We start from the raw sequence: 24,854 nt of genomic DNA on the forward strand, positions 1-24,854 counted from the left end.
TTAAATGGTGGGGTAAACGTGTCATTATTAATCCCAACAGATAGCTTTCTTTGGTGGTAATTATGGTTAAATCCATTTCTTTCTGTGGAAGGCCTTTTTATAATTGTCTTCATGCAAAACTCTCTGTTGCTGCGGGAGGGACATGTCCTTGTAGTTAGCTAGCTATTCTTGGATTTTATTTTTGCAGCCATGGTTCAATCAGTAAAACTTTGGACGCTCTGGGCTATTGGAAATTTAATATTCCATCACTTTTGTTTAATAATGAGGCAACGCCCCAGGGCTTGCCCTGTCACCCCTTAAATGTGTGCTGAAGTTGAAGTGTCTCCGTGACCTTAGGTGTGACATTTCCATTCTTAATGCTTACCCCAGTGTTTATTATTATGTTTATAATGGACTGTGGTTTTGTGTAAAGGCTGTAATATGCCCATCCTCTAACATATTGTGCACAGCAGCCTTTTAATGGTTCATAATCCTATCACTTTGGATTTTCTCTCCTTTTTCCCCTTCAGCCATGATGGCCCTTCCCCACACCTCGTGGATGAGAGCTCTTGCTGCACATGAATAGCGCGAATAGATTTCAACTTTCCTTTGATTTGAACTGACAGATTCAAAACTAATTATTCTCTGTAATATTTTTATAATAAAAACTAAGTTGAAATGATTTATATACACTTCCAGCCAACACATTTGCAATTCAAGGTTAAAACTGTTCTTGAGGGACGCCTGGGTGGCTCAGTGGGTTAAGCGGCTGCCTTCAGCTCAGGTCATGATCCCAGCGTCCTGGGATCGAGTCCCACATCGGGCTCCTTGCTCGGCAGGGAGCCTGCTTCTCCCTCTGTCTCTGCCTGCCTCTCTGTCTGCCTGTGCTCATGCTCTCTCTCTCTCTCTCTCTCTAACAAGTAAATAAATAAAATCTTAAAAAAAAAAAAAAAAACTGTTCTTGAAACAGCACCAGTTAAAATACAATTACAACTCCCCAAGCAGGGATAAAAGAAAGAAGTGTTTTACGTGTTCGCTTCAAAAGTTAAAAAGTCAATTTTACATTATAGAAATAAAAACTTTCATTTATTTTTACTAAATGATAAAGACTTCATTAGTTATGTTAAAGTAAAGATAAATCCAGTGTGTTTATTACTTGCCTCTGGAAAAGGATAGGTGAATAAGTGTGGGCTTTTTGTGGTGCATAGCTTTTCCTCCTTGTGCCCGCCATCTTGTTCCTGGTTCCCAGTTCCTTCTTCATTGAGCCATAAGCTGTTTCTGTCCAGAGTGCGGAAAAGTGCAAATAGTTTTATATTGCCAATGGTGGGTGCCCCGCATTAGTGGCCTTTCAGGGTCAGCTAGAAGGAACTCTTTGGGGACTTCTGTTATCACATTCAGTAACTCCACTGTGATGTTACTCTTTCCATGAATAATGCTGCAGGCCTATTATGCATGTGACATGAAGTGGCTGAGAGTATGACAGTCATACAGACCTAGGTTTCTAATCCTCACTTCAACAGGGTGAGGGGAGAGTATGCATGAGCAGGGGGAGGGGCAGAGGGAAAGGAAGAGCGAGAATCCCAAGCAGACTCTGAGCTGGGCTTGGAGCCTGATGGAGGGGCTTGATTCCACAACTTTAAGATCACGACCCAAGCCAAAACCAAGAGTAGGACGCTCAACCAGGCACCCCGGTCACGTCATCTCTTGTTTCCTCTGTGATCTTAAGCAGGTCATGTCAAGTCTCTAAGCCCATTTTCCTCCTCAGTCACAAATAATGATATGATAATACCACCAACTTTATGAGACTTCTGTGAGGAAGTAAAGGAAAGTTCCTAACACTCTTAACACAATGCCTGGAGTAAACGCTCAGTAAATATTAGCTGTTGGTGTTAATGATATAATAATAGTGTTAACAGTGTTACTCTAATGTTATTATTTTAAACTAAAACAAGTGAGAAACCAAAGTAATGTTTGTGAATTCCATAAAGTACCATATATACCATAAAGTACCTGTCACAGAATGCGTTTGATAAATACACATTCCAAGGAGGAAAGGAGGGAGAAGCAGAGAGAGCATCTTAGAGTTGTTGGAAGTTTATAGTACAATCACAGTTACATTTCTCATAGAAGAAGAAGAATAGTAATGTTTATAATACTTAGTGAATATCTACTGTGTGCCAGAAATTATTCCAAATGCATTATGTATAGTATCTCATTTAATAGTAGCAAAAACCACAATTGGTATTATTGCTATTGTACAAGTAAGAAAACCAAAGCACAGAAGCATCAAATACTTTGACCGTGGTTACACACTTAGCAAGTGGGGATTGGAAACAGGGTTTTAAACCCAGGTAGCAAGAGTAAGTGTTACAAGGTTGGAGAATTGGGCACAGGCTGGATCCTTAGGGCCCCACCAGTAGAATTGGAGGCTCTTGAAAGTTTTTGAACAGAGGCCTGATGGCAGCTCATGTACATTTTAAGGAAATAGCTGTGTGGCTATTAAGCAGATCTAGAAGGGTTGACAGCTTGTCCTGTGGCTGCAGAGTTAGGCAGTGCTGCTAGACCTGCACAACTCTAGGGGGCACCTTCTCGTTGTAGTCTTTATAAATGGCATCCATTGGAATCAAAAAGTAGAGATCTGGGTGGTGGTCGGATTCACCTTTATCAAGTGTGGTTACAAGGAAAGGGTAAGGATCAAGGGACAAAAGGGAGTAGCTATGTCCAGAGTATCACTCTTCACCTGCCAGAGTGCAAACGTAGACTCCCTTGGCCAATCCAGGCATCATGGTGGTTTCCACTCAATGGCCAGACATGCAAGGCACCAGCGACAGAGACCACTGGCAATTTTCATTCAACTTAGAGGAATGACAGGGTTTTAGTGAACACTGCCAGCATACTGAAGGACATTGGATGAGTCTGCTAAGCTTGACCTCCTTTTCCTCTTTTGTATGACTGTCAAGCGAAGCTATGATCCAGTTGACAATATAATATCGTCCAGGTCATCAGTTCACTCTGAAAACCGTCACATCCTTCCTTGGAAATCTCTGGGCAAGTTGAGTTAATGACAAGGAAGCAGCCGAGCTTTTAAGCCATAGCATGTCATTAAGCTGTAAGAGCAATTTAAGCAAAAGCATTTTTGTGTTAAATTCAGAACCTGCCTCTTTTTACAGTTATATGACTAATTCTTTCCTGAGGCATCAGAAATGAAACTTTTTAGGAGAACTAAATGCTAGCTGTGAAAGAAGCAAGTCTTCTAGAGAATAAACAAACCTTAGAGTCGGATTGCCGAGACAGTCTCCAAGGCCATCCTTTTCTGGCATCTCGGAGATTAAACTATTTCAGGACAGATGGCTGCTCTTCCAGAATATTTCCGTTCTAACTTGCTATGTATAGCAGCCTGGCCGTTTTAAAGAAAAAAAAATCACCCTGAAAGTTAAGGAATTATTTCTATTCAACTCACGTCTCTAAGGCTTTAATTTAAACCAGTTTCCTCTCTTTGGCCTTCTCTGGACATGGAGAAGAGCTGGTCAGCATGTTCCACATACAAGGGCCCTTAATCAAATTACTCCTAACCTGCCTTTTCTTCAGGCTAAACACTTCCCACTTCCCTTCACCTTTACACACGGGATTTAGCCTCTGTCCCTGTAATCACTTTGGTTGGTCTTTCCCTAGACGGTCTCCAGAGTCTTTGTTAATTCCTTCCATGTAATCTTAAGAAGTTATTTTCTGTCAGGAAACTCTGAAACCTTCTCTCATGTGTGGATGTGTTCAGTTCCGAGTTGGAGTGAGTACACATTGCCAGGTTGAGGAGACTGGATTTCCTTCAATACCTCCAATTATCTTCATCTGAGTGGGCCATATTTGGCAGAGTAAACAGTCCAGTTTTCTTAATTTTTCTGCTTTTATGGCCTTTCTCTCTTCACTATAAATAAAGAAGGAACATCACAAAGAAGAATGGGAAGAAAGACAATTTTCAATAGCCACTGCAGGAATTGTTAGAAGTTAGGAGACTGCTGGAGAACTGGAGTAACACCACAGGACCAGACTACTTTTGCTTTTAGGCTGGGTTGAGAGATACTCTGGATCTGTTACCTTGATGAAAAAGCAGAAAAGGTTTCATGGTTCGTTATCACTTTACATTTGCAGGAGAATTGCAGGGGAGGTGAAATGATAGGTGAATCCAGGTAGTTAAATGATTTTTCTTGGCTGTGATCACTATGCACATTCATTGCTTTCTCATGCAAAGAGAGGGAGTTTCAGATCAAGCAGATCAATTTTTGTGACATTGTCTGAAGCTGTTTGAGAAACACTGGCGTTAGTTCCAGGCTTCAAGATGACCATCCAGAAACCCAGGTTGGGAGGCTCTTGATGGGCTCAGTTGGTGACAATCCAACTCTTGATCTGAGGGTCCTGAGTTCAAGCTGCACATTGAGCGTGGAGCCTACTTATAAAAAAGAAAGAAAGAGGGGCGCCTGGGTGGCTCAGTGGGTTAAAGCCTCTGCCTTCAGCTCAGGTCATGATCCCAGGGTCCTGGGGCATCAGGCTCTCTGCTCAGCAGGGAGCCTGCTTCCTCCTCTCTCTGTCTGCCTGCTTCTCTGCCTGCTTGTGATCGCAGTCTCTCAAATAAATAAATAAAATGTTTAAAAAAAAAAAGAAACACTGTCGTAATGTTCCTGTATAATTAACGTTGGTGTTGGCCATGGTCCCTGAAAGCCTAGGGTGGCCACTCAGTGGCTGCTTGGGAAGCATTCTGATTGGGTATTCAAGGAGCCAAATGGGCCAGAAAGAATTTATTCAGTTTCTCTCTTTTTCATTCCTTTTTCATCCCCCACTTCAAGGAAGTAGTGTGTTCCATGGCTGGTCATTTTAGATTAATTTTATTTCTTTGGTGACCAGGATAACTTTGTGGTCCACTGAGAACAGATCTCTGGCCCAGCCTCAGCTTCATTTCCCTTCTATCAAAGCATTACTGTGGTGTTCTGGTTTTTTTTTTTTTTTCCTTAGGTTTGTTTTTTGTTGTTGTTGTTGTTTTTTAATGAGCAGAAGATGGAGGGCCACAAAGAATCCTTTTTAATAATGGAAATATGATCCTGAAGTCCTGATCTCTTTTTTTTTTTTGCATCTCCATAAAAGTTGGGTCTGTAGTCTTCTGGAAAGTGTTTTTTAATAGTATGAATAATAATGAGCGCAGCTAATCCTAACCATGGACTTAATGGCTGCTAAATGGTTTATATACATTTTAATCTTTTAAGATGAAAATAATCTTATTTTATAAGCTTTTTCCATGATCTTATAAGATAGCGGCTAGTATTATATCTGTCTTAAATAATATATATATAAAATGTTGATATGTATTGAGTTACTGATGCTTGAATAGTTTGACTATGATTACCCATCTGGTAAGTGTTGAAACTGAGTAGTTTACCTCACGAGCCATCAGCTTTCTGCCTTAGCAACTTTGCTGAACTGAATCCCTATTACATACGGAAGAAGACGCTTAGTAAGAACTGAATCACTCGTCTTCACTGAGCCCTTCTGTGCCAGGGACTGTTTTAAGCCCTGCACGTGGATTATTTCATTGAGTACTGGCACAATCCCTACCGGGGTCGATGCTGCTGTTGTTAGCACCATTTTATTGAGGAAGGTTGCGGCTCAGAGCAGGGAAGCCACTTCCTAGAGCCCCGGAGTGGGTGAACTGTGGAGCTAGACTTTCCATTCAGGTACTCTGGGCTCCGGAACCTGCCAGTTGCACCATCACCTTGTGCTCTTCCCAGAACACGAACAGTCTTGTCAGGGGCAGAGCAGAAAGACTGGAACTCTTTTCTGAGACACAGGCTCCAAGAATTCTCTACAAGCCTCCTCCGGCGGAATGTTCTCCCGGTTCGCTGGCAGGACAGAAACCACAGCCAGATAAGCCCCTGGGCAGTGGTTCCAGCAAGGAGCCTGCATCCTGCTGGGTTCGTCACACTCGGCTTGGGGCACGTCCTACCATTTTGTGTCCTTGGCTCCCCCCACCTCCCACCCCATCCCCCGGCCCACATCGCTTTTCTCATTCTTGGTCTCTTTCTCCCCCCTCCCCTCTCTGGTTCTCTGTTTAGCTCGAGGCTTTTTACTCCATCTTCACCACGGAGCAGCAAGACCACGTCAAGTCGGTGGAGTATCTGAGAAATAACTTCCGACCACAGCAAGAGCTGAATGGCAGGGTGGTGTCCAAGTCTGCGGTCCGAGACGCCTGGAACCACGACATGACAGACTTCTTAGAAAACCCACTGGGGACAGAAGCCTCTAAAGGTATAGTTGGATTAAGTGCCCTTGCCCGGAGGAAGATTCCTTATCATAAATTACTTTAAATTAAAAGGCGTTCCAAACCAGCCAAGAGTTGGAACTCGGTGTTAAGAGCATATGTTTCTCTGCTAAAAGAGACTTGTCTGGATGATAAATAGAAGCAGTTGTGGGAAAAATTTCAGTTAAATAGATATGTTCAGAGTTGCCCTTTTGACTAGTAATGTATCAGTCATTCCGTTGGTATTTTTACCTTATAACATCAACACTGACTAGTGAATGTCTGAGGGAAGCTTGTGGGTGTCTTACCTTGTACCTGCCCCTCCACCCACTTCTGTTGGGATCAGGACGCTGTCTCTGACCTCAGGCACCAGCACCTTTCACTTGGCCCCCAGCACTCCACCCTGCAGCCCACCCTTACCTCCTGACTGAGGACCTCTGCACCAGTCAAGACCTCCCCCTCCTGCTCTCCACCCCTACCTGACACCATGTGGCCTTTTTTAAACCACTATTTAACGGTTTGATTCCCATATCCGATAAACTTGAGTTTATTCTTTTCAGGCATCTCAGTCTTTTTCTATTTGTACATTCTTATGTGAATTGAACATAAATTTCTCTTCCGGGAAACTAGAAAGTCGAATTCTATCCTTACAGTTCTACTTCAGGCCCCATGGTGTAACCTCACTTAGAGAATAAGGCTGATCAAAATTCCAGTACTTGGCGGGGGCGCCTCAGTGGCTCAGTCAGTTAAGCATCTGTCTTTGGCTCAACTCAATCCGTTCTGGGATCGAGTCCCGCATCAGGCTCCCTCTCTTTCTCATTCTCCCTCTCTCTCTCTCAAATAAATAAATAAAATATTACCCAAAAAATTCCAGTATTTGGAAGGGAGGAAGGAATAAGAAGGAATTCTCTTTGGGTGTGAAGAGATGGTTCTTTTCTTTCTTTCTTTCTTTTTTTGAGATGGTTCTTTTCTGAACCAGTGTGCTCTCTGAAATCATGAGCTTGGGTCATATGGGAAGGGCTTGTGTCATTGATCAACATTGGACACAGACTGTGGTACTTTTAGTTGGGTAAGTTACACGGGGACATTTTAAGAGTGCCCCACGCCCCAGTAAAAGGGACTGATGTACTGGCATATGACCTTTATAGGGACAGGGGGGATGTGAGTGTATTCCACAAGTAACTGTGTTGATGTGCACTTTGATAAGAATGAGCCTGTTCTCCAGGTTCGTATATCTGAAAAGAAGCTAATAGAAGAGGAAAAGGAACTTAAGAATGTGATCATTTCCTTCCTGTCTGTGTGATTTTGTTTGAGGACGGTGAGAGAAGCTAGTCTGGCCAGATGCCATCCAGAAACGCTTGAGATTCAAGTAATTTGGAGCCGACACTTTGTCAAGGGCGTCATTTGTCAGCTGGGAACAATGGGTGGGTTAAGAAGCACGCCACCCTGGGAAATGTCTTAGGTTGGCTGGCATAGCAAACCTCACTTGGGCTAATTTTGTTTTTCAACCAAGCTAAAAATAAAGAAAACGACCAAGCTCCAAAGCTTTCTCCCAGGAGAACTTGCTTGGGAAAAGAGGAATCTCTTAGGGATTGAGTATTGTGTGAGAGGTGAATGCAGAGGACGACAGGGGATGACGAATTTATATCACAAGTGAATACAAGATCTGGTAGCTCAGAATTGCTGAGGTTATGACAGTTGCAAAGTTCCTCCCTAAAAAATGGGCTGAGAATACGATACATCAGCTGTGCAGAGGGAGTGCATGGCTCTTACTACCCGAAAAAGTTAGAGAAGAAAATGGCTTCTGTCGCATTAAATTGTCAAAGGGGGGCAAGATCTTCTACTGGATGGGCTTTCTCTGAATTTGAGCTGAGCCATGGACCCTTCCTTAAATAGAGGAGTTAGTTCTTTATGGTACAAGGTTTTGTTGCAGTTATCATGGTGTGTGTATGTAATCCTAAATCTGAATCTGAATCCTAAAATGTGTGACTATTGAAATGTTTTGTGATCTTTTTTAGAAGCAGAGAAGGGTGGAGGTACAGTCCTATTTGTGTCTTAAGCGTGTTACTGGAGTATAACGTATGGGAAAGTGGACATGTACCCCCTGATGCGTCCCACCCCCCCATAGACTTGAACAGCAAACTCCCAGGTCAAGAGACTAACCTCACCAGCTTCCCAGGAGCACCTCTAGCTCCTTCTTCCTAGGAACAGTCCATTCCCAAGGGTAACCTCAAGCATGAATTAGCTTTGCCTGTTGTTGAATTTCATAGAAATAGAATTATCCCCTCTGTCCTTTTTTGTGTCCTGCTTTTTTCACTCTACACTGGTTCTGAGGGTCATCTATGCTGTTGCCTGTAGATGTGGTTTGTTCTTACTGCTGAATGTCATTGTGAGGCTCCACCTGAATTTATTCATCCATTTTGCTATCCGTGAACGTATGCATGGTTTCCACATTTTGGCGATGATGAGAATCCTTGACCGTGCTTTTTGATGAGCATCTGGACACATCTCTATTGGGTGTGACACCGCGGGTCCAGTGGCGACAGCCTGGAGTGCGCATTCATCTTCTGATTTGGTTGGATACTGCTCAGCAGCTCCCCAGAGGGACTGTATGTACCGGGCTCTCCTTCTGCCAGCAGTCGGTCAGGGTTTCCTGGTTGTCTTACGGCAAAACGTACGTATCCTAGAATACAACTATTATAAATGTACACTTCAATCATTTTTAATAAATTTAGAATAACAGTTCTGTTTATATAATCCCGTTTCAGAACATTTTCATCACCCCAGAAAGTTCCCTCAATTCTTTCTCCTATTCTCAATAGCAGATAGTCTCTAATCTGCTTGTATTTGCCACATGACGTTAGGATTTTGAGATCCATCCCTGTTGTAGCATCTGTCAGTAGCTCGTCCCTTTTTATCGTGCACTAGCATTCCTGTTTGTTGTTTCTTTAATAATGGCTTTATCGAGATTTCATTCCTACTCAGTAAAGTTCATTTTTCTTTCAAGTGTGTCCTTCAGTGGAATTGACTCTTCACAAAGTTGTGCGTTCACAAACTTCCAGGACCGTTTTACCGCCCCGCGAAGGAGTCCACGCCCATTAACAATCACTCACTCCTCCTTCCTTCCTTTCTTTCTCCCATCCCTCCTGCTTTCCTGGCCCTAGGCAACTTTTTGGGTCTCTGGATTAGCCTTTTCTAGATATTCCGTATAAATGGAATCATACAATATATGCCCCTTTTTTCCTAAGATTTTATTTATTTATTTGATAGAGACACAGCGAGAGAGGGAACACAAGCAGGGGGAGTGGGAGAGGGGGAAGAAGCAGGCTTCCCGCTGTGCAGGGAGCCCGCTGCGGGGCTCCATCCCAGGACCCTGGGATCATGACCCGAGCCAAAGGCAGACGCTTAAGGACTGAGCCACCCAGGCGCCTCGGTACTCAGTCTCCTTTGGGAACTACTCACTCAGCTCTACCACTCTGGCATGAAGGCAGTCATGGACATATAATACACGAATGAATACGTGCAGAAAACTATCTTCCAAAAACACCTTATTTACAAAAACAGGCAGCAGACCAGACTCTACAGTGCTCTAGGGGATGGCTCATAGTCAGGTGGAGAAACTCAACCAAAGTCTCAGTTTAAGGTAAATTTTTTCTGTCTTAAAGATGGTGATGACCATGACCATGAAGCATCGGTTTGTTCTACTTCTCCATTCCACCTCAAGACCTTAGGACCAGTTATATATTTATTAACTCAGTAACCAACCACTTACCAATTCACCTTAACCCCTGGTCATCTTTCACAGCAGACGTGTAAGGAGAGCCTCCCTGGACTGATTACAGCCCCACACCTCCCTTGTTCCCTTGGCCATGATCATTAACTGGTGTTCATTGAGCTGCACAGTGAGGAATGCCTGAGTTAATGTGCCCCCATCTTGCCCTTCTGTCAGGATGATTGGACATACTGGAATAGAGAAAACAGAATCAAGCCTTTCAGTGCCAGCACCAGACGCATGGTCATGTACAACACCAAAGGAAAGGGGGGAAAAGTCATCTTAATACTGTATTGTTGCTACAGAAAGACTTATAATGGATGTCATCCATAAAAAATATAAAGCTTCAGTTCCAGTAAATGGAAATAATATTTAGGCTCGGTGGATTGTTCTAGGGACATCCAATTTGCCACTCTGCCCTTTGTCGGTAAATAACTTGGACAGACTTTAGGATTTAATGGGCTGTCATTTCAGTTATTCTGCAACACATCCCGGGCACATGGAAGAGCATTTGGCGATTTAGTACTAAATACTGTCTATTGTGAAGACTTTTGGAACAATGAATGGAGGAAAAATAACTTTCCTTCCAACAACATGAAACATATGGTTTATTAATTTAACGAAACCTGTTCAAATCACAGTGGAATCAAAACCACTTGATCTGATAATTTGATTTGATGGCTTAATTAAAGTGGCACTGCATAATGTAATAAAAGCAATGGAAACCATGAGGACACTGGGTTGCCCGTGTGCCCCCTCCTAAGACATGCCATGCTTTTTGAAGGATGGTCTTTGATTCTGCTGATGGAGGTAATCACTTTTTTAGCTGCATTTTCAATGGTAAAGATTGCTTCCTGTTTTGGTTAAAAGTGGTTTTTTAAGAACATATACCACTGTGTGAGAATGTCTAAGTAACTAGCCTATTTTAAAGCAGAACACATTGAGAAAGAGCATCCCATTTCCCACCCAAATTAGCAAACAAAGAAGTAAATCCATGATTGCTTTTAAAAAGAGTTTGACACAAATTTTTTTTAAAGAGTTTGACGTTGAAATTCATGGTTTTTTGCTATTTGGGGAGAAAATATTAATATTGTCCTATTTTCAGTTTAATCATTTCTACTCACCAGATTAATGAGCTTGAATTACTTTATCTTATTAAAAGAAGCTCTGATTTGAGCACGTAATTCCTTTGTAGGCAGCTGTCCTCCCAGAAACTCTTCCAAAAACTTATCTTGTTGCTTTTAGAAACTTCCAGCACAGAAAAGTTTTAAGAAAAAACACTTTTAACACAGCCCCCGTGGAGTGATTTTAACCCCCTTCTTTTAAAATAACTGTCATTAGCCATTACTTTTTAACCTTGCGAATGATTAAAAAAGAAGGCCAAGAAGTAGGGTTGTTTTTAGAATTCTCCAGCATCCTAGGTCCTCATTCTTTGGAAGGTCATGCCATGCTGTATCAAACATTTTTACCTGCTCAGGCATCCTATGATTACTGTAACTTTATGTAACTATGTTAAGAGTTGGCATAACTTGCCTTGGATTGGTTGACATGAAGCTGATATTTCGTAGACATTTAATGCAGCATTAAGTACTCCTGCTTCATGTTTTGTAGTCAGTGAATTTCGTTTCACCTGTTAGACATCTTCAAATGCTCTTGGGGAGCTTGTAGACTCTAGAAGTTGTGCCTAAAGTACCAGGGGGGACTTGGGGTGGAACTTGCAAGACCAGGACGTGGCGGATAGAAATAGTCCCTGCAGAATGATAGTGGTTGTGTGATGGTGATCCCAGTAGAGGCAGAAGTGATCCATTAGGGATGCTGTTTGGAATAGAGCCTCTGAGATTGTACTTACCATTTGGATACAGGCTGGTTGGGGGTGAGCAAAAAGAGAAACGTAGCATTACTGTTTCTCTTTAACAGATGGGAGGGGTCTGAGGCTCAGAGAGAGCAAGGGACCCTCCAGAGACTCTCAAGGAGGAAGTGGGAGAGCAGAGAAGAGAACCAAGGCATTCTTATGTCCAAATGCAGCGTTCTTTCTATTTTCTAGCTTCCGTATGGATCTACAAGCAGTGGCCTCTTTGTTTTCAATGTCATTAGGTTGCTTGAGCAACACAGCGTATTACCCCCTCTCTGAACAAAAGAGCTTCAAAAATAAACATACTTGTGGGGATCGGGTATTCTTCCTAAAGATCTGAGTTTATCATCTGAAAAGAAATCATTGGGCTCAGTCTTTATCTGCTTGGCTAAATTTGTAGGGTTATCTTGGGTGCTCAAGGCACAGACCACTGAGGCCTTGATCACTGGGTCATTCCCTGGGAGGGCCAGTGCACCCCTTGACCTGCATGCTGGGGCCTCCTCATCGGAGGGTCTTGTGCACCCTTGGATCAACAGCGCCTGACATGACACTTAGGACATGTTGGGTATATACATTGTTTGCTACATTCATACATTACATTGAATGAATGAATGAATGAATGAATGATGAAACAGTAAAATGTGATTGATAAAAATACAGATTTTGGAGTCAGGTAAACCTGAACTCAAATTCCAGACCAACCACTTATTCTGGTGCATCCTTGCTCAAGTTAATACCCAAGTCTTGCTTCTTTATCTGTAAAATACGAATAATAATGGGGGGAAAAAAAAAGCCCTTCCTTGGCTTTGGCCTTTAAAATGAAACAATGTAGGGAACAAAGAGTACAGAGCCTGGGACATGGAAAGTTCTCTGCAAATAATTATACCTTCTGGTCTGTAGGTCCCCTGTGGCTTCTTTGTATGCTCAGGACAAACTGTTTCATGTGACATGATCACTGGAGAACGTATTTCAGAATAAGGGGACCAGGCTCTCTTCCTGGTAGAAATGCAAACTGAGGCTGTTGGAATTTCTTAAAACCTTTCCAGTGAAATCCACAGTCCTTACATGGTGCCCACGTCCAGGCATCCTGCACATCAGTTCACCTGCACCCCCAGTTCCAGCAGACTGTGTCTTCCACCTGGAAGGCCATTGCCTCACCTCTGTGCCTCATCCACCCCTCCTCAGCCTTCATAGCTCCATTCTAGGGTATCTTCCCCACAGAAGTTTCCTGACTGCTTGGCCCAACTGCCTGTGTTAGGGTGTCAGGACCTTTCTCTGGTAACACTTCTCACAGCTGGAATTTTCTGTTCAGTTGTATGTTTTTCCCCCTAATGTCTAACTCTCCCACCACCCCATAAGCTCCATGAGGGGTGAGACTGTCTTTATATTTCTTTTTGGGTGGGAAGAGGGTATAGTGCTCACTGTTGGCTCCTCAGTGAATATGTAACTGTGTGGATGAATGGGAGGGTGGATGGATGGATGGATGGATGGATGGATGGATGGATGGATGGATGAAGGGGAGGAGGAGTGAGAGATAGATGGATGGATGGAGGGATAGGAAGATGGATGGATGAATGGGTGGGTAGGAAAGAGGGGCAGGTGGTTGAATGGATTAAGCTAATCCATATATGCCAGGTGGCCAGGAGTCAAAGGATTCTTGCTACCAGAATTGGCACAGTTGGGACATTTATGATCTAGGCCAGAACTAGGTCCTCTTACGGGAGGAGAATAGCTATAGACATTTGGAGTAGGATTCCACACCGCTCCCGGTCCCCGACATCAGAGCGTCTCCTGAAATTTGGGAAGCCATCTTCTCCTTTGGCCATAAACTACATAGATGGAAATGTTCATCTCAAAAAAACACGGACAGAGGGCTTTCCTCTCTGTCCCAGGAAACAACCACCCCACCACACCAAATAGCAGAGAATGACCACTTAACATGGGATAGGCACTGGTGTCGGGATGCTTCTAGGCAGAGCTGTGTTATGGCTTGAGAGCTGTTGAGCTGACATCAGTAACAGACACCAGGGGCCATCTATGGTTGTCATACTTTATAAATATTACCTAATTACTTAATTCTCGCTATCTCCAGGCAGAGGCAGAGTTCGATCTTCAGGGCCAACTTAGCAACCCTCCACGGCTTCAGCTTTTTGCTCTCTAGAAAAACCTTCCCTGACATCGGGTTTGTTTGTATGGACACTGTGGAGCTGGTGAACAGTAACCTGGAAATTAATAAAAGCCAACAGCATCCTTCCTCCCAGAGTGACAGACGTCCCCTCTTCCTAGCTAACCAGCATTCACGGCCCATGAAGCATGAGGCTCCGAGACGTTCATGCTCATCTCCGTGGAGCCACAGGAGGAATGTAGCTGGGAGACAAAACTATTTATCTTCCCGCTGATTATTCCACAAACAAACAGGCTTTAGTTGAGGCTGTTTTTCTTCAGGTACAAGGAAGGTGTGCAGAACCCTTGGCTTTCTCAGGCCACAAGAAACCTCTAACCTCCCCCGTCCCTGGGGCCTGATAATCAGAGACCCCTCTGTAGAGGCACAGTCGCGGAAGCCTGTGTCGAGTCCTCTGGAAGCATCTTTTTCTCTTGCCTTCCCGGCACAACCAGTGGTCCTCCTGGCTCTGGGCTTCACTCCTGCACCCTGTCGTATACGGTTTTGAAATTGCAAAGCAATGGTCTGAGTGCTTGAAATGAGCATCTTGGCTCTCCTATTTCAAATCTCTGCCTGTGTTGGAAAGGTGCTGTCTACGCGTCTAACACTAAATCATAATAGGTATCATGGAGTGTGAGGAGCCCTGCAGTTTCTGTGCTCATGGGCTGGCGACAGCCAAGCCTGCCCGGAAGAGAGGAGCCTTCTCAGTCAGGAACGTCCTCACCACTTAAAACCACTGGTTCCAGAAACCAGCTAGAAACCCATGTGTCTCCTCACGGCCTGTGGATCTATATGCCAGGCGCAGCCAGAGATCAAGGGGCCTTTGTCCTCCCATGGGTTGAATAGGTAATTGCCACTGGTGTCCACCAGGGGCACTACCTATTCATAGTCTGGTTTCCCTGCAGGAGGCCGACTTCTATTCTCTTGGGTCCTCTTGGCCAGCCCCAGGATTGGCTGCTCGAGGCCAGTCCCCACATACAGGAGACCCTGGAACCATCCCATCGCGGGCCATCCTAACCAAATGGCCAGTTGGCGCAGATGCCGCATCTGGGGGTCAAAACGAGCTTGGAATCCGAGCAGTGGAGATCATGCCCTGAGCCACAACTGAGATCAAATAAGAGGAAAATGCCAAGGGAGAGTCAGAATTTTTTTTTTTTTTTTTTTTTTTTTTTAGATTTTATTTATGTGAGAAAGAGAGAGAACATGAGTAGGGAAGGGGGAGAGGGCGAAGCCGACCTCCTGCTGAGTAGGAACTCCCCCCGCCCCTCAACCCGGGGCTCAATCCCAGGACCTTGGAATCGTGACCTGAACCCAGGCACCCAAGAGGCAGAGATTTAAAGCTGACAAGGTGACCATTGTGCGGGAGCAAGGACACCCCTTTCAAACCTAATAGATACCCAGCCTTGGAGATACCTCTTTGTAAGAGAAAAGTTATCATAAGAACCAAATTGAAACAGATATGGGCAGCCTGACCTAATGAATCATAATCATCTAGAATCAATGGCTAAACCTATCAGTGTGGGTCATCAGTTGATCCCTTGACATGGCTATTGGACTCACTTATAAAGGCAGCTCATGGGAGCTTAGATCTTGGGTGGTGTTTCGACAAAAGTCTCACATTGCTGAGGGCTACAGAACTCTAGGTGACCCGGGCATTTCTTGGTAATCCCCAAGGCCATAACGTCAGTTCAGTGGTGGGGATAGGAGACTCAGCCGGAGAAAACCCAGCTCCAGCACGGGGACACTGGGTGTCTGTTCACCCTAGCCCTGCACCCCTGTGTCTGATACACACCTCCCTTTGGAGCCCGTACCCAGAGCAAGGCAGAGGGAGAAGGTAGACGTTCAGCAGGACTGTCTGGAGAGGATGCTGTGCCCACTTAAACGATGGGTCCACTTTGCCCTTTTGGCAGGAAATCACAGCGCCTTCAGCTTGAAAGGGAGGGAAGGGGGCCCTGCTGTACAGGGAGTCCCGTCTCCCACCCAGTGTCCGAGAAGCAGCTGTAGTCAAGTGGGGCTGGGAATATGCCTCATTCTGAACTTCGCCACCTCCCTGAGCGCCAGGCTGAACAATGCTGCTTCCTGCACAGGACATGGACTCCTCCCATGGCCTTTAATTCTCAAAGGAAGAAGGCTCTCACGAAAAAAAAAAAAAAAAAAGACTCCAAGAAGGTAGGAGAGATCAGGAAGAGCATAATGTGGGAAAGTCAGAACCGCATGCTTGGAGAACTAGAGATTAGAATTTCTGCTTCAGCCTTCCTGGACGCTGGCTGCCGCCGCTGCCACCGCTCCTGCTGTATTCTGAGCGTGGGGCTCTGTTACGTGCACAGCAGAGACAGCTGATGGGATAAGAATTTGCTCTCTTCTGTGGTAATTGCCACACAGAGCTTCTAATCCTCAGTTGTTGGCCGGGAAACTGCACACTAGCTCTTGTTCATGGGAATGGAGGGGTTGCCATTGGGTGGTTAGAAAAAAAAATCTGCAAATGGGTTAGAGATACTTACAGTTCTCCTCCTGCGTAGGGAAAACCCCAGTTCTCCACCTCCTGTGCGTGTGTCCCTTACTTTTACACTGAAAACTCACTTTAGGCACTTCTGGTTACCAAATTGGTGGGGGGGGGGGCTCCCAGCCAGCAGTTCTCTGCCACCAGCTGGGTGTCCTACAGACTGAACTCAGTTCGGATACTATCTCCCTGAGATAGAGCATCAGATCCCACAGATTAAGGGCTCAGTCCCCAAAGACTGTGCCCACCCCACTTCAGATGGCAGTCACAGGTGGTAGGTCCCCATGTTACCAAAAACTTCTGTCCAACTTGGCTACAAATCACAAGTTCCCACAACCCCGCTTCAGGTTTGATTAATCTGCTAGAGAGCCGCACTTGGGGAAACACATAATTAAGCTCACCAGTCTACGAGAGTGAATAATAAAGGATGCAGGTGAAGAGGTATGTAGGTCGAGGTCTGGGAGGGTCCCCAGTGTAGAAGTTTCCTCTGTCCCTATGGAGTTAGGAGCATGTTATCACATAGAGATTTACAAGAGTGGCAGGAGCTCTCTGCCAGGGAAGGGGTCAGAAACAAACAGTAGAACAAGAGATTCCCCTAGTGCTCTTAGCACTCAGACAATTGCAAGGGTTTTATGAGCTCTGTGCCAGGAACCAGGGCAGGGATGAACATTTATGTTTTCTGTTGTCCATAACCGGATGCCATTTGCATTAGTGAAAACACCATAGATTTAAAACCTAAAAACAGTTGTCCTTATGCTTGGTACAATGCGGGAGTCTGTCCCGTCATCAGAAAGTGGCTGTCCAGCAAAGGCTGGCCTTGAGTAAGACCTACCTGGGGTGGACTCTGGCTCCAACACCTACTGACTTCGAGACCTGGCCTTTCTCTTTCATCCTTTCTTTCTCTTCATTCTGTGCTTGCCTGCCATTCTAGATTTCTTTCCAGGTTTCCATCTGCAGGGCCTTTGTACAAGCTGGGTGTTTTTTGTTTTTTGGGTTGTTTTTTTTTTTTTTCTGTCAGACATATCTAAGCCTTCTTCCTTCCTGTTCACTTGATAAAACTTATTCTTGTTCAGATGTCAGTTAAGACGTCATTCTGTTCAGTAAATCTTTCCTAACCAACCCCCCAAACCTGGGTCAAGGTCCCTCATTAATCCTTTGTACAGGGGCGCCTGGGTGGCTCAGTCGGTTAAGTGCCTGTCTTCGGCTCGGGTCGTGATGTCAGGTGCTGGGATAAACCCCCACGTTGGGCTCAGCAGGGAGTCTGCTTTTTCCCCCTGCCCCTTCCCCACCACTTGTGCTCTCTCTCCCTCTCTCCTCTCTCTCATACACTTTTTCAAATAAATAAAATCTTTAAAAAAAAAAAAACTTTGTACAGAATAAATGTAATATTTTTATAATTACATAATGCTTAGGGCTGGGAGTATCTAAACATTTTGGATGCCACAAGCCCCTGCAGCTGTCTGGTGAATCCCACAGACTTCTTTTCATTTTGGGGTTTTTTAGATGCATAAAATAAAGTAAAATAGATTACCAAGGAAGCCAATTATCCTTAGATATTATCCAAAAAAATTTAATTGGAATACAGTAATTTATCCACTTCTTGATGAAGGCATTAAATTATACAATCTAACAGCAGGTCTAATAACCATTGTAATTTTGAAATAATAATGAACATGAAGGAAAATTTGAGATCTTGGCAACAACTGTAATCTAACAGGAATATATCTGTGATTTCCTTTGGTGATGTCTCATAGGTCCTGCTAATTACTGCCACTGCACTTTGTTGCCAGCATTTGAAATGTAAGGCAATGCTCAATTTTAGGGAGAGATCCTTGAAAACAAAAGTGTATTTTTTTTACCCATCCGTGTTCACAGATATCTGTGGATTCATTCTAGAGCCCCTAAGAAGCCCTGAATTAAGAACTCTGTTTTAGGAGGATTAAGTGGTTGGTGTGTTTCTCTCTCTGGGCTGTAATCTCTAGGAGGTCCCAGACCGTGTCAGTTTGTGTTCCCCTTTATCCCTAGTTCCTGGTCTGCATCCTGGTACCTAGTAGGTGCTCAATAAATACTTAGCCATAGCAACTCTCGACAGCACGCTTCCTGTATGTCAGTCAGAATGTGCTTGTGCCTTTCATTCATTTAACCTGAAAGTTTTACCCAAAACTTTGTGGTGTGTCCAGAAACAAAGCAGCTTGTCTGCCTCCAAAGTGAGAAAATGAACGGATGACCCTCTTGGATCCCTGACTCCGAAACCGGGGTAAGAATGGAGCCGGGAGCCTCAGAGATTGACAGAGAGGATTCCATGCCCCAGTTTCTGAAGCACTAACTCGGCCCAGGGCCAGGCTCACCAAATAGGACTCGTTACTGTTGCAACATCAGCGTGGAATGGCAGGGAGTAAAGGCATTGGGAGGGGGCACCCTGCACCACCCCATGTAATTCCAGCATCCCTGTGATGGATTGGGGGACCACAACTGTAGGCTGCATTTCTGAGAGGGAGAGTGGTGATAGAGCTCCATCCATCCAGGGCCTTGAAGGAGGGGGAGGCTGCTGTGGAAACTGTCTAAACACCTTACACTCTCCTCTGTCATTGAGAACAGAGCAGATGGGGACAGCTGAGGGCAGAAGGAGGCTGTGTAGTGATGCGCAGTACCTGTGTGGGGCCGGTTTCACCTTTGAAACCTCGGAGTAACACTCCTGACATTTTTATTGCCATCTTGCAGATAGCAAACCAACGTGGGAGGCGTATGTGAACAGAAAGCCCGTGACCTTCCCACAGCTCACCTGCCACCCGCTCTGGCTTTAAGTGCAACAGACGGGGTTCTAGTTTAGAACTCTCCTCCCTCTCTGTCACTGGCCCAGCGCCGTGACTTGGGCTCCCTGAATCCCAGATCCTCGTCATCTTTAATGGGGAGAATAACTGAACCCACTCCTCAGATTTAGTTATGTGTGCATGGATTATCTGAGATGAGGGCATGGAGCCTGCCCTCAGCATGCTTGGCAGCTCCAAACGGACATTATTGGGATGTCATAAAAACCCAACATGCCAGAGCTGCCCGGATTTGATGTCCTCCTTCCCGGTTCTGGCTCAGTCCCTGTGCGGCTTCCTTTTTGTGAGCTCACTTGGGGTGGGCGAGGTGACACTCCCAGAGCACTGGGATTCCAGGTTTAAAGTCCTACGTGGTCTGCTTTGGGGGATTTCGTGTTTACCTAGGCCTCTTTGATTCAGCCCGTCAAAAAGAAAAATCCTTCCCTGAGGCCATTTCTTTGGAAATTTCCCCTACAGGACTCCATGTTCAAGGGTTCTTAAGCTGAGCCGGATGATAAAGAAGTGACAGGCATTTAAGCTGTCTGAGGCAAGGCTCTGTGGCTCTGGGTCACTTGAGTGCATCCCTTCCGCTCTGAGAGGCGATAGGATTTCTTACCGTCCCCTCTCCCTGTCTGCCTCAGACATGACCCTGTGTAGTAGATGATGTCACAGCCCCCTGGCCCAGGCACAGTGGGATTTCTGTTGAAAGAATTGTGAAATTGTGACTCTGTGCCAAGTTGCTATGTTTGAACCGTGCTGGCCCCTTGAGTCTGGATCAGGAATCAGCCTGTTGCCTCCCCCGTGGCACTCGGGTGGCAGGTGCAGGGAGGAGACCCGTCAGTAGTGGAAGGCGAGTTACCACGGACTTTGAAACGGAGCCTGTCCCATCAGTTTATCTACCTCCCAGAAGGAAGAGGGGTAGGGGTGGGGCTGGGGGGGGGGGGAAACGACCCTTTTCTAAGAACCACTGAGAAAATATCCTTGACATTGATTTAGAATCAGAGGACCTTGGGTGCGCTGCTAGAAGCCTCTTCATTATTTAACGAAGTCTGGGCTCCTAATTAAAGGTGGTTCAGAAGGAAGGCAGAAATTCTCAGAGCTGGCACCGAGCATCGTCTGAGATGCCTGTGTAAAGCAATCAGACGCCAGTGAGAACGTAATCAGGCCCCCGAGAAGGGGAAGGCTGATGGCAGGAACACCTCACGGGGGAAGATTTGTTTAGAGAGCCAGCTGTGGCACGGCCGAGTGGTTAAAAGGCTTTGGGTTTGTGTAAAAGATGACTGGCCCTCTCTCTGGGCTCGGTACAGCTGCAGAGGTCATTTTCAAGGGTACTGGGCACGTATTGGGTGCCTAGGACAGTGCTGCTGGTGCTCATTTTAGACCAGCAGAAAAGTCAGCTGGCCTTGGGAGCCGGGCAGCTGTGAGTGACATGGGCTGGGCAGAGGCAATGGGGAGTGGTGGGAACTATGGCAAAAATGAGCACCACCCTTCCCCCCCCGGTCTGAAGGGAAAGCTGCTCTGCCACTAATTTAAAAATCCAGCTGTATGTGTAAAATATGCCAATTTCTTAAAAACACTGTGTGCGCATGGTGGCTTCTCCCTGTATTTGCCACTGGGCATGAGCCTCACAGACTCTTGTCCAGCCCCACTCTTCTTTATAAACTTTGCCCCAACCCCGGGAGGAGGATTTTGCCAGGTATCAGCCACCCATTGTACAGATGAGAGCACAAGGCTGTGTAGGAGTCTGGCTCCAAAGCTCATGCTTTATCAGACCAGCTTTTCCAGACTGTTCCATAAAATCCCTTAATGCTGTGTTTTATACGTTGCATTTTAAAGGGAGGTTTTTGGGAAAGAGTTTCCATCACAGTGATGGAAACTTTTTCCCAGAAAGCAAGCAGAACCTGGAAATAGAGAGCACAGGGCTGTGCTGTCTGTTCATGTGCCTGTTGTTTGAAGGGCATCTGGTCACTTCACCTCCCCCAGCTGCTGAGCGGACCGGCAGTTCTGGCCCCTCCGTAGACCGAACATTTTTTTTCTGATTGGCAGACATCCCCTTGACAGAGATGTGAGTTAAAGCCTAGGGGACAGGATCTTCACACAAACTTGAGGCTTCTGAAAGTGACCCCAGGGATGGATTGTGTGGCACTAAAATTCTGTAGACAGGAACTTTATCAGTGGTCCTGACTGAGGCGCTAAATACCTTCCCTCGTTCCATGAATGAAATTTGAGGCCCCGAGTGATGAGGAGTGTGGTCTCTGCCCGGGAGGCGCCTCCAGCAGGGTCACAGAGACAGAGAGGTGGGCTGCTAACGGGGACACGCGTGATGGGCAGGTTGAGGTGGGGAGCTCTGGGAGCCCAGAGACGTCAGAGGGGAAGTGTGAGGCTGAATCCAGTCCTTCAAGGAGTCTGGGTCAGGGTGGGGTGGGGGTGCTGGCCAGAGAGAGGGATGGAGGGGGTGCTGGCACACAGGACCCATGCACCAGGGGAATCAGGCACTTAGTCCATCCATTCCCACCCCCCCATACCATTCCTCCAGCCACTTTTTACTGAGGGCCCGCTCTTTTGTAAGCACGGGGATAATGTGGCCAGCGAGACAGCGCAGCAGCCTCACAGATCTCCATGCAAGTGGGCACGTAGATTATTTATTACGGGTAATCAGTGAAGTCAGGTACATAATTCCACACTGGTAGGTGCTAGGAAGGGTCTCAGCTTTGGAGGAGTGAGCCTCTCGGGCTGTACGGAGGGGCAGCATCCAGGGCTAAGAACACAAATGTAGGTGGTAAACACGCTTCAGATAAACCTTTGGCCTCCCTTTATCTTCCATCAGGGATCCGCGGACCACTGACCCATGGGCCAACTTGAGCACAACCTTTTGTACCCTTATGAGCCAGGAATAATGGTTTTATTCTAAGCAGGTGAAAAAAAAAATCAAAAGATTTCCTAACACATGAAAATCCATGTGGGAACTATTTTTTTAAGTTTAAATAAATTGAATAAAAAATGACTAATATAGAGGATTTGGTATCTAAATAGCGAGTAAACATAAAAAAGAAAATCATAAGAAACTGGAACATAGTGTCCATGAATAAAGTTTGACGGGTGTGCGGCCAGGCTCATTCCTCTACATATTGCCTGAGCTGGTTTTGTACTCCAAGACTGAGTACATAGTCTGGGACAGACATGGACCTTGGAACCCCCCTTAGTTACTGAATTTCTGTCCAAGTAGATGGTCTCCTTACAGGCCAGACCTGCCTCTTTTGTGAACTTCACTCAGTGTTTTCTAGGACATTGTTATATACCTGAAACAATGTAACATGGTTTTTCAATTCTCAGATAAAAATAAACCTTTTTTTATTTTTTTTTTTACAAAGGTCCTATGGGACAGAGATTTTCCCTATGTGATCCACAGAGTCTCCAAAATTATAATCTCAGCATTTAAAAAGTTAAGTGCTAGTTTCGAATACATACATATTTTTTCTAGTTCATTGAGACAGTGGAATTCTGTACCTGTATACCTTCATTCAAAACAGTGATGCCAGGCTCTCTTTACTGACAAGGAAATATTTTCACCATTTACTGCATAAAACACAACAACAATGTAACAACTATAATATAAAACCATATCCCATTTACATCAAATTGTATGTGTGTGCTTTTCCTTGTCTATGAAGAGATGCCTGAATATGAGATCGCCAGAAAGTGAACAATGGTTATCTCTAGATTCTGGGACTGGGGGTAATTTTTTTTTCTTTTAAGCTCACTTCTTTTTTTGTATCACTTGGGTTTCTTTTTAAAAACATTAACATGAATCATCTTAATCAAAAGGAAAACTGAGCTATTTTAATTTCAAAGAATAAATAAGAAGAATGGTTGCATCCGCATGTGGGTGATAGAATTATTTATGTGGTGATGATCTAACTGTTGGAGATAGATGCATCCCCATACCGCTCACCACTAATTGGAGCAGAGGAGTGATGTCTTCAGAATAGAGGAGATCAAATAAGAACATGGTAGGAGGTGAGAAGAGAGGTAGAAATCAGGAAATCTGACACTGACATGGTCATCAGTGAGAGATGGAAGCTTTCCAATACTTGAATCTCCTTGGTTCATTATTGGCGCCTAGAAGGACGGGTGTAGATCTTTTCCTGATTCTTGTCTCCCCCACCCACCCCGCCATGCTGAGTCTTGAGAAACTACGGCCATTAGTAAGTTGGGCTATTTAAAAGCGGTATATTAGCACCACCTAGTGTCCTTATCTTGTCACTGCATCCCCAGCGTCTCCCTGGAAGCCTCCCTTCAGATTCCTTGTTTGATGTCCCTGTGCTGGTGGCATTTGCGAGGCAGGCGGCTCGATGCCTCCCGGGGTTCTGCGGGGCAGTGGGAATGCCTCATTAATTTATCCCTTCCTTCCTGTCTCAGTCACACAAAGCGAATCTCTCCAGCTGAAGCGTGATTTGGCAGTTGAAGAGCAAAAGGATGCCTCCCTGTCAAAGTCAACTCTGCTTGTCTCCAGCAGCCAGGTCCTTAAAGCTGGGCCCGTGCTTCTCTGGCAGGAAAGCCATCAATGCTATGCTGGGCAGCCTTGGGCTTGGGGTTCTTGGTTAGAAAATGCGGGAGTCTGGCTCGCAGTGGGCTGCTCCTAGAAGATGTAATTGATCTTCTAGGAGACGCCAGAACCCAGCCATGGTCCCCTGACCCACGTGCTCCAGTGGCTCACCTCCTACACCCCAGACCTGAGCATGGTCCTCACTGCCGCCCTCTCCCTCCCATCCTTCCTATCCAGTACATCACCCGGCCTCAGTTTTCCTCTAAGTGTTTGCTCTAGAACTCGCTGTTCTCATACCCTCTCTCTGCAAGGCCGACCCCCTGCAGTATCTCTTCCCCACCTCCCTCCTTCACTCCTGGCTCCTCGACATTCTTCCACCTGGAGGTAGAAGTTCAAGGGATCTTGAAAAGTGCAGCCCTGCTTGCTTTGTTCTCTGGTTCAGATCTTTCTAGTGGCTTCTCAGTGCTCATAGGGTAAAGACCAGACTTCGAATCTGGTGTGAGGCCTCTCCAGCTGCACTCTTTGCCGCTTATGTTGTTCTCTGGGCCCGGATCCAGCCCTCCTGGCTTCCTTCTGGCCCTTCAGGTCTTCTCCCTGCTGTGGTCCCTTGCCCTGCCCTCTTGTCCTCCCCAGACTCCCACCGCTTTCATCTCCACTCACCTGTCGGCTCTCAGGCAGATGTGCCTTCCTCAGGGAAGTTGTTCGCAAAGCCTGCGTCAGATCCCCCCCTAGTGTGCTTGGAAAACACCGCCTGCCTCTCCTCATCCCCATCCATTCCATTCAGGTGTGTCATACCAGCTGCATCTGTCATTCTTTGCTGAATCCTCATCTCCCCCTTTAGACCAGTGGTTTTCAGCTGGGGGCGACTGGTCTTCCAGGAGACATCTGGCATTATCCAGGGACCTTTTGCGTTGTAATAACTTGGGCAGGGAGCGCTCCTTGCATCTACTTGGT

The 24,854-nt window shown here is 45.6% G+C and overlaps 1 protein-coding gene across 1 annotated transcript in view; it reads left to right on the top strand.

The window, feature by feature from the left end:
* The window catches only part of PTPRG (protein tyrosine phosphatase receptor type G), a gene marked incomplete at its 3' end in the record, with an annotated part of 610,637 nt that overhangs the window by 561,055 nt on the left and 24,728 nt on the right, over positions 1 to 24,854 (top strand). The window contains exon 9 of the mRNA XM_032868500.1: positions 6,078 to 6,270. Coding sequence (XP_032724391.1) covers positions 6,078 to 6,270 — 193 coding nt within the window. The remainder of the gene's footprint in view (positions 1 to 6,077; positions 6,271 to 24,854) is intronic.

Source organism: Lontra canadensis, unplaced genomic scaffold, assembly GCF_010015895.1.
Source record: "Lontra canadensis isolate GAN:19392208 unplaced genomic scaffold, GSC_riverotter_1.0 scaffold35, whole genome shotgun sequence".
Lineage (NCBI taxonomy): Eukaryota > Metazoa > Chordata > Mammalia > Carnivora > Mustelidae > Lontra > Lontra canadensis.